The 10,178-nt window shown below is 38.8% G+C and overlaps 2 protein-coding genes across 2 annotated transcripts; one reads left to right on the top strand and one right to left on the bottom strand.

Annotated features, from left to right (window-relative positions):
- Positions 1–951: 951 nt before the first annotated feature.
- LOC125206105 (mitogen-activated protein kinase kinase kinase 20-like) lies at positions 952–1,823 on the bottom strand. Its single transcript, XM_048105408.1, has one exon. The coding sequence runs from the start codon at positions 1,684–1,686 to the stop codon at positions 952–954; it is 735 nt and encodes a 244-aa protein (XP_047961365.1). The 5' UTR covers positions 1,687–1,823.
- A 1,630-nt stretch (positions 1,824–3,453) lies between these two features.
- On the top strand, positions 3,454–5,231 carry LOC125203634 (carboxylesterase 1-like). The gene is made up of 2 exons (XM_048102026.1): positions 3,454–4,015; positions 4,754–5,231. Exons 1-2 carry the CDS (start codon positions 3,456–3,458, stop codon positions 5,157–5,159), a joined length of 966 nt encoding a protein of 321 aa, XP_047957983.1. The 5' UTR covers positions 3,454–3,455; the 3' UTR covers positions 5,160–5,231.
- The last annotated feature ends 4,947 nt before the right edge of the window (positions 5,232–10,178 follow it).

Below are 10,178 nucleotides of genomic sequence, written 5' to 3'. Positions count from 1 at the left end.
TTATGTTAATTATTTTGCATAGTAGACTAGTTGTGGACAATGTTCACAACACAGTTCTTTGTAGAAGAGAAGTTGAACTTCACAACCTGAATAGGCTTTAGCTACTTATTGTGGAAAGTTGCAGTGTCCGTCTGCAAGTTTTCTCACCTTTAATAAATTAATACTAATATGGCATATCAATGAACGGAGCTAAGATTGAGATAAGTCTTTCTTGTTATATAATGGAAAACAAGGTCTCAGTAGTTATTGTATCTTAATTAATGTATTTAACATTGAATTTAAGATACTGGCTATGCACTACTTTAACTTATCAATAGGTGCGAGGTTTCCGTAACCCATGAATTCAGATATATTGGGCAGTATTAATCAGTGTCCAGCGGTGCTAGGATTGCACATTCATATCAATTCTTCCGATAGAGCAAGATTTGATTTGGATATGTTTTTATTTTGTGACCAAAATCGTTCCACCGGGATTGGGCTTGAGATCGCATGCCTAGGCCTTGTTTGGGCCAAGGATTGTGCGTTGTTGGGCTCGGTCTGCGAGGGTGGATTGCTCAGGCTTGCTGCGGTTGACGGGATACCTTGTGTTGGGGATGTGCATGTCGTGGAGCAAGATAGAAGACCATGAAAATCATTAAAATTTGACCAACCATCGATAGTGACTGCCAAGACTCTGTTCTCCATTGCAATGAATATCTATGAATTGGATATATTTACAAGAAGAAAGAAATGCTTAGGACTAAAATTATCAATGTAGAATCATTTGATGTGTGGGGCATTGACTTCATGTGACCTTTTCCTAGTTCTTATGGTTACTAATATATCATGCTTGCTGTGAATAATGTGTCGAGATCGGTGGAGACTAATCCTACTCAACACAATTATTTGAAGATGGTTATCAACTTTATCCAAAAGAAAATCTTCACTCCTTTTAAATCACCAAGTGTTTGGTTAATATGCTTGCAAAGTTGTTGCTGCTGGAGTTACCTGGAGATGATGACCGGTCAGCATCTCGTGCACGATACAGCCAACCGCCCAGACATCAGACGGAGCCTCCTGCACGTGATCTATGACCGCCTCAGGAGACAAATACATCGGAGTTCCTTCCCAACAACAAACCCCCAATTTCCTCTTCTTGCTAATGCTAACCTTCCTCGCCAGCCCTAAATCCCCAATTTTGGCCCTAATTCCTAAACCCTTGCCCCTGATTGGAAGGAGCAGAATGTTATGAGGCTTCAAATCGCAATGCACAAATCCAAGCTCGTGAATGTGTCTCAATCCTCTCAGAATAGACCTCGTGTGAAGCTTCGCCTCCAATTCACCCAATCCATTCCCGCCGGACTCCTTAATCCTGCGGGCTAAGGTTCCACCGGAGCCGTACTCGAGCATCAAATTGAAGGCCATGGTGCCGCTGCTGCCGATTGTAATCTCATCGCCGTAGCACTGAATTATGTAAGGATTCCTCCGCAGATTGGAGTAAACTTCCCTCTCCTTCTGAAGCGAAGCAGAGGAGGAAACCTCCGCAGATTTGACGGCCATCACCGGCGGCAGAGAGCTCCATTTGGAAGAGGGGTTTCGCAGAGTTGCAAGATAAACACGCCCAAAACTCCCTCTTCCGATCATCGATGACCTAACCCATGCAATTCCATCTCCGTATGAATTCAATGCCTCTTCCTCTCCTAACATTGCCAACAAACTTGAAGAAAGAAGCAATTGTATTGAAGGAAAAGGGCAAGTGATTGTGATGAAGATGGCGATGGATTATATATAGCTTAGGGTTTCCAATTAAGAGAAGGGGTTTTCTTTCCTTCTTATATCGAAGAGTTAACAAAATTCTCAAGAATAAAAGAAACAACTCTGTTGCGTTAAAGGAAATATATTAACGGGAATAACTGTCATCTGTACTTTTTTATTGGTATAAATTCAGAAAAATTAATATTTACATTAATTGAATGTATTAGTGTTAAATTTTTTTTCCTTTAATTACAAAAAAAATAGACAAAGTAAAAGCTGAAGGAAGAATTGGTGGGAGGGGTGAGGGATCTCCAAAATTGACTCAAATAGAATAGTGTTTGAACATGTTCCAAGTTGGATCATCTATGAAGTTTCCTTTCCCCAATTCACATTGTGGAAGCAGTCAATACTATTCCGTGTCTTCACCTACTTTTCTCCCATTCAAATAATGGCGTTGCATCTCCACTTGTAATTAAATTCCCTAAACTCATCTGACCTCATCTCACTGTTGTAATTAATAAATACAGAGAAAGAGATGATCATCATATTTTCTTTTCATATAAACCTTATACTCGCTCTATCCCATTAAAAATGAAACGTTTTTCTTTTTTGGTTGTCCCATTAAAAATGAAACGTTTCCTAAAATGGAAATAACTCTATCTCTACCTTTTCATCTCTCTTACTTTACCCTCTCTTCATTTACTCACACAACAACACTACATAAAATCTCGTGTCAATTCCCAAATATTGCATTTTAAGTGGGGCGGAGGGAGTACAATGTTCTTCGCATAATATAGAATGTTCGATGTGAAGTCTTTGAAGCAAAGTAGATTGGTTAATGTCTCAAATGGAGATTCGAGTACTCTAATGAGAGTTGCACACCCTAAATATTGTCACATTGGCGACCAACACGTGTTTTAAACACGTATTTTAATGCAAAAGTGGTAAAATATAAGATTTAAAGTGTATAAAATACTCCTAAGAGACAGAGTAGAGAATATGAATAAAATAGAAAAGAAAGATTAAAAAATAAGTAGCCTTAGAGTAAATTTTCATTTTCAGTAATCCCTTCGTCCCCATCAATTGACACCAATTTCTTTTTCCGTCCCTCCCCAATTAATTGACATCCTTACTTTTGATTACTTTTGATAACAGATTTCACATTCCACTAACTTGTTTTATTCACATTTTAATATAAAATCAATATAAAAAAGTAGGACTCAAATTCCACTAACTTTTTTCACCCATTTTCCACTACATTTTATAAAATTTGTGTCAAGTCAACCCGTGTCAATTAATAGGGAAGCGGAGGGAGTATGACTAATTTTGACAGACGAATGAAAAGTTCGTGGATAGAGAGTATATAAGATTTTGGCAGTAGAATTCATTAGTAAATCCCAATACTAAAGACTCATGATAACTGGAATATAACTACTGAACACATGGTATTAATTAAGCTACGGGCCAAGCTTGGACACAAAGTCATTTATTAAACAAAAAATGACTTATTTTGGTTGCTCCTTTTTGAACGAAAGTGAGCCTTTTATACTTCAATCTAAGACTACAAATTCTCATATACAGTAACAGCATGTTTAAATCTTGTGACCCAACAAATTAAGAGCAATACAAATCGGATCTCATTTGCTCTCATCACTAAACATAGGATCTTCCACATTTATATTCCAAAAGACAAAAAATCAAGAAAATTAAATTCAAAAGACATGTCCAACGACACCCTCAGCGGCCTGGGCTTCAGCCGCAACCCGGACGGCTCTGTTACCCGAACCATCGACATGCCCAAAACTCCACCGTTATCCGACACCAACTCCCCTGCCCCGGTCCTAACCAAGGACGTCCCACTGAACCCATCCACCAACACCTCCCTCCGCCTCTTCCTCCCTCGAACAACCCTCGACCCCGCCACCACGGGGCCCACATTGCTGCCTCTCATAATCTACGCCCACGGAGGCGGCTTCATCATCCTCAGCGCTGCCTCTGCCGTGTGCCACCTCTTCTGCTCCACGCTCGCCCTGTCCACCCCGGCCCTCGTTGCATCGGTCGAGTACCGGCTAGCACCCGAGCACCGCCTCCCGGCCGCCTACGACGACTGCATGCAGGCCCTCTCGTGGGCCAAGACCACCACCGATGAGTGGATCGTCAACTACGCTGACCGCTCCAGCTGCTACGTCATGGGCACGGACGCGGGCGCGAACATTGCCCTCCATGTCGGCCTGCGCGCGGCCGAGTGTGGGGACGATCTCAAGCCGCTCGAGATCAAAGGGTTTGTAATACAAATCTATATATATATACTGATTTTAGATCTATCTTTATACTCATATGAGATATTATTATACTCTCGTTGTACCATACAAATAAATATTATTGAGATAACATGAATTTTAATATACAATTAGTATGCACGAGAGACATAGAAAGAAAAAGTGATTGGAGTATTGTCACCGGAGAATGTGGCTTATTTCATTAGAAAGGAAAAAAGTTATCAAAAATAAAAATGAACTATTTTCTATGGGACAAAATAAAAAAAATAAAATAAAAGACTGTCTATTTTTATGGGAATGAGGAGTATTTTGAGTGTGTGAATTTGTCAAACGGTAGAGAGCCAAAGGTCTTAGATTCAAATAATTTGTGGCACATTGTTTAAATTTATATTCATTTACCATACAAAAGGAGGGAGTATTTTTTTTTTTTTTCCATTTGTCAATACTCTCTCCAAAATCCTTCAACTTGAACTTTGAAGAGACTAGACTTTTTTCTAACTGGGTTGGACCAACCTTCCAATGATTTGACCCAAATTTAAATCTTAGTCGTTTTCTAGTTTCAGTTAAATTAGATCTATAGTCAGAGTGACCTGATCTGGTAGCATCATAAAGTATCAGGTTTCATCATAAAACCAAATAATGATAGGAAGACTGCTCATGAGATTTATATAGTGATTTCAGTTCTATTTTCTGTTGATGTGAAATATTTTTATATTTATTTTTCTTTCATTCATCAACAGGTTGATCCTACACCAGCCCTTCTTCGGCGGGGTAGAGAGGACGACATCAGAGATGATGCTGGCCGATAACAAGATTCTTCCGATTGTGGCCACGGATCTGATGTGGGAGTTGTCGCTACCGGCCGGTGCTGATAGAGACCACGAGTACTGTAATCCAATGAAGGGAAAGGTGGCGCAGAGCTTAGGTTTGTTTAAGGAGAGAGGGTGGAATGTGACGACGACGAGCTGCGGCGGCGATCCGTTGATTGACCGGCAGAAGGAATTCGAGAAGGCGATGGAGGCAAAGGGTGTGACGCTAGTGTCAAAATATGCCGGAGGGGAATGTCATGGCTACGATCTTCTCGAACCTTCTAAAGCTGAATTACTCATGTGTGCACTAAAGGACACTGTCCATGTTACAAGGTAGACAATTTACTAAAACAGAATTGATTCATTTCATATCTCTATATATTCATTTTTTACTTTCTTGGTTCTAAAATGTGGGTCCTGATGACAATTTGAATTTTAAGAAACGCGAAGAAAAATGAATTAAAAAGGTGATGAAACATGCGTTACTTTTATATAGTGCTTATGGAGTATACCAAAATATAATGATAATTTGTGATAATGATACGCAAATTTGAAGTCTAATTAAATGTGATTATGTCGATTTTAATTCAACATTAGTTTTGGGCATTGAAAACAACAATTGTCACGACAGTCAGTGGGGATGAAGTGACATTGATTCATAAGGTGGATTAAAAATAATTTTCATTTCAACATGGAGAAAACGTTGTCATTTATTTTCTTATGCTTTATTTCTTTTTGTAGTATATACTTCTATTATCTAGTATAAAATATATCTCGGCCCATTTTCCAATTCAAACAATAGAAAATCGATTAATAAACACGCTTGCGGTGATGTTGTTACCCCACACGTCCTCCCTCCTTGGTGTGCGTGGGTGTGATTTTCAGATTTATTATTTTTCATTTTTTAAAATAATGCAAATGTTTGAATTTTAAATTTTAAAATAAGCACGTTTGGCCATCATCAAAAGGTTCGGGCTGAAGTTTTGGGAAGTACTCTATCTGTCCCATTAAAAATGACTTACTTTTCATTTTGGTTTGTCTCATCCAAAATGACCCATTTTTATAAATGAAAACACTTTTATTTCTACTTTATTCATTCTCTCTACTTTACTCTTTCCACTGAACACACTATTAAAACTGCATAAAACTCCGTGCTATCCAAGACATGGGTCGTCTTCCTTGGAACGGAGGGATTACTTGTCAACATCTTGCATGCGTTCGTTATAATGCACAATATGAAAACTGAAGACGATGACAAACCACTCTTGATTGATTCAACAAAAATATTCCCAGTGTGTACTGCAACTAACCCCACACCGACATCATTCCGTGAATACCTACGCTGCCAAGAGTTGTCTCGCAATTCCGCCAACCACAACATACTCCAACACGATCTACTCAAATACATTTGTGCAAACTTGGGCCACAACTACTAGTAAATAGTAATTGTACAATTTATATTATTCCCTTTATCACTTCCAATTGAACAATTTTAGGATTTCATATATGTATTTTCTCATTTTAATAAAATACCGCTCCTAACTTAGTATTTTAATGAAAATTATATTTTATTATTCTCCAATTTTATAGATTTATTTAAATTATGATATTATATAAAAAATAAACTAAAAATATTAAAATAAATTTAGTTAAAATTAAAAAAACACATTAATCATTAAAGATAAGATTAATTTAAAACTAAAAACAACAATAACTACTAAACAAAAATAAATAAATTAAATTCGGAAATTATTATTTAATTTAAATTAAATTAGAATATAATGACTAATTCAAAATAATATATGAAAATTAATCGATGTAAAAATTTAGGATATATGTTGTAATTGCATAAAATAAAAACGAGAAGTAGAATGGAGTTTAAGAGCGTCTCCAATGGCGGACGTCGCGGTAGGACATCGCCGACGTCCGATCGGACGTCCGCCGTAGTGGCGACGAAGGGCGGACACGCCCGTCCCATATGCCCGTCAGATGGGCTCGGACGTCCGACCCACGGGCGGGCGGACGTCCGCCACTGTGGCGTGGGTAGGACGTCGAGGTCGGACGTCCGGCCGAAAATTATTATTTAATTTTTTTTTATAAAAAAACTCTATCAATACGGCCCGTGTCGAAATTTTAATTCCGTAAATTTTAATTTTAATTGTGAATTTATTAATTTTATTGCGGGAAGTCCTAGTGATGACGTGGCATGAATTTTGTGTGGGAAGTCGTAGTGGAAGTTCTAGTGGGAAGGGCGCCACCAGAGACGCTCTAAATGTTCAACAAAAGCAATGGACCGGACCTAGCCCACTAGGCATAGGGTCAAACGGACTTACTCCAGCAACAAACATACTAGTTCAAATTAGACAAATAATTCAAACTCAAACATGGAGATAGTTTAGGAAATTTAATTACTTTTTTAAGAAATCCTAACTCAATATGGGGATGAAAACACCGCACCCAATGTAACCCGTTTGATAAGTTAGTGTAGGGATCAGATCACTCGAGATTCGCTAATTACCGGGACCTCTTTATTGATTGGATTCTGAGATGGCTAATCTCAGAAGTTACAAGCCAAATACAAGGGTGTTACAAGATTACAAGTAATCTAACTCACTGAGGTATCTAACTATCACAGATATCGAACCCTAATTGGAGCCCTAACTATTCCAAGATTTCAACCAATCTGGAATCCAAGTCCTTGCCCAATTAGTACCTGCACACTCAAGTAGATAGATCAGTAAATCAACACAAGACTCTAGGAGTCTAAATCAAATCAGAAAAGGAGACAAGAAATCAGAGATATGCGGATATGGCTCAGGTCACAATGTGACTATGCTCTGGGCCAAGGACCTCCTCAATCACACTGATTTATCCAAAGGAGCGTAGTGAAACCGTCTGAATCAGAGATCTACCAAGACCTCACTGATTGCTACCAACGTTACCGTCTCAACACGCACAACCCCCTTTTCACCGAGAGAACCTCTCTAATACTCACGAACTCACAGATCCTCACAAGAACACAATGAAATCGCCTCCAACTTAGCAGATCCAACAAACAAGTTAGACCTAGCGCTGGACTTCGCAAGGCCACCGAAGAGGTAACCTCTGCTAGTGATTTCACCGGTTGAAACACTCTGAAAGGCTCAGAGAAACACTCGAAGAGAAGATCTCAGACGAAGAATGGAAACCCTAGAAAAATCGCCAGAGAGAGAGAGAGAGTTGAAGAGAGAGAGAGAGTTGAAGAGAAAGAGTGTGTAGTGTAGAATGAATGAGAGAGTCTAAGAGACTCCTCAGTTATTACTCACAAAACTAACACACTCAACATCCAACGGCGAGGAGGGGCGATCCGCGTGGAGTTGCAACGTGGCAGCAATCCAGCCACTCTAGAGAGTAAGGCAACGACCAACCGGGCCTAAAGCTTTGGGCCCAGAATTAATAAGTCATTGGGCTGAACACATCCAAGCCCAAGACACCATTATTCAGATATGGTCCATTAAGTCTCACATGCTCCACCTTGGACCTTATCAGATAGAAAGAGGAGAGCTTGGTCCTTCACATTGCTTCATCACAGCCTACAAGGTTCATTCCTGACACCGAAGAGTTAGAAACAGCTCATTAGTCAAGGAATAAACCAGGTTGCCTCACAAGACACCAGATGGCAAGCCAATTAGTCTTAGAGGGCTTTTAGTTGCCTTGTGATCTCAACTAAGCCAAGGCTTAATGAATCATCAAGGTCTTTCCCCCGGGACATGCAGATGCACATGCTAACCACAATCAAAATGCAGCCTTTTAATGCAAATGAGCAATTTTTCCACAGGTAAGCACTTAGTGCCCATGTCTGCAGGGTTTTTATCAGTATGCACTTTATGCAATAAAATCTCACATTTTTCAACAACATCTCTAATGAAATGGAACCTAACATCTATATGCTTGGTTCTATCATGAAAAACAAGATTTTTGCACAATTGTATGACAGACTGACTATCAGAATAAAAAACAGGAGTATTATGCAAGAATTTGAGTTCAGAGAGAACTCCCTTTAACCATATAGCCTCCTTCATAGCCTCTGTGATGGCTATATATTCTGACTCAGTAGTGGAGAGGGCAACTATGTGCTGCAATTGTGATTTCCAACTAACACAAGACCTACACACAGTAAACACATAGGAAGTAGTGGACTTTCTCTTGTCCTTGTCATTAGCATAGTTAGAATCAACAAAACCACATAGCTCAACACCATCATCACACTTAGTGAAACACAGACCATACTTTGAAGTATGTTTCAGATACCTAAGCAACCATTTAAGAGCTTCCCAATGCACAGGTCCAGGATTAGACATGTATCTACTTAAGCATGAAACAACATAGGCAATATCAGGCCTAGTACTAACCATAAGATACATTACAGAGCCTATAGCATTAGAATAAGGGACCTTCTTCAAAGCTTTCATATCAGACTCAGTTTTAGGACAAAGATCCTTACTTAGCAAGAAATGAGCAGCTAAAGGAAAAGAAGCAGTTTTAGCACCAATCATATTAAACTTATCAAGAATTTTTTGCACATAAGGCTTCTGATGAAGGATCAGAGATGAGGACTTCCTATCCCTTAGGATATTGATCCCCAAAATCTTTTTAGCATCACCAAGGTCTTTCATGTCAAAATTACCACAAAGAGCAGATTGCACATGTTTAACAGACTTAATGCAAGGACCCATAATAAGCATCTCATCCACATATAGCAGCAAGAACACATGTAACGACCCGCCCATTTAGGGTATAATAAATGCGGCGTTCGCTAACTAGGTAGACTTAAAAGCATCAAAGATCATAACCTAGGGTTTCAAAAGAAAGGGATTTGACCAAAGCATTTAAGGTACAACTAAGTAGAGGAAGAATAATGCCTTAGCAAAGGAATTCATCAAAAGATTTATTGAAATAAAAGCTCAACCAAGTTCCTCAAAAAGAATATTTCTAACTGTTCATATTCCAAAACATACCCATGAAAATAAAAGAATAGAAGTATTTATCCCAACAAAAGATCACAGTTTTCATAATCAATAGCGGAAGCGACCAAGAAAGAAGTGAGGCTATGTATGAGGACACAACGACACCTTAAGCCTCGTAGGTTTAGCTTGATAGAATTCTCTTCTCCTCGTTTATCACGCTGAGAGCGCGAAGTATCACCTTTAAATTAGGCGTATCACCAAATCAGTTTCAATCATGGATTTCAAATCATGCATGATCTCACGTTTCCCTTTTTCCCATCGATTATTTTTAAAATCATCAATCAAAATTAATGTATGATTAGCATATCATTTTTATTCAAATAACAACTCCAAATTCACCATTAAATCGT

The sequence above is a fragment of the Salvia hispanica genome, chromosome 2 (assembly GCF_023119035.1).
Source record: "Salvia hispanica cultivar TCC Black 2014 chromosome 2, UniMelb_Shisp_WGS_1.0, whole genome shotgun sequence".
NCBI lineage: Eukaryota > Viridiplantae > Streptophyta > Magnoliopsida > Lamiales > Lamiaceae > Salvia > Salvia hispanica.
The sequence above is the reverse complement of the archived record's forward strand: the minus strand, read 5'-3'. Positions and strand labels throughout refer to the sequence as shown.

Bases quoted from the DNA above. Each gene is read 5' to 3' on its own strand.
- LOC125206105 (XM_048105408.1), bottom strand. From the start codon at position 1,686: ATGTTAGGAGAGGAAGAGGCATTGAATTCATACGGAGATGGAATTGCA.
- LOC125203634 (XM_048102026.1), top strand. From the start codon at position 3,456: ATGTCCAACGACACCCTCAGCGGCCTGGGCTTCAGCCGCAACCCGGAC. The intron at 4,016-4,753 runs GTTTGTAATACA...ATTCATCAACAG, and splicing joins AAGCCGCTCGAGATCAAAGG to GTTGATCCTACACCAGCCCT.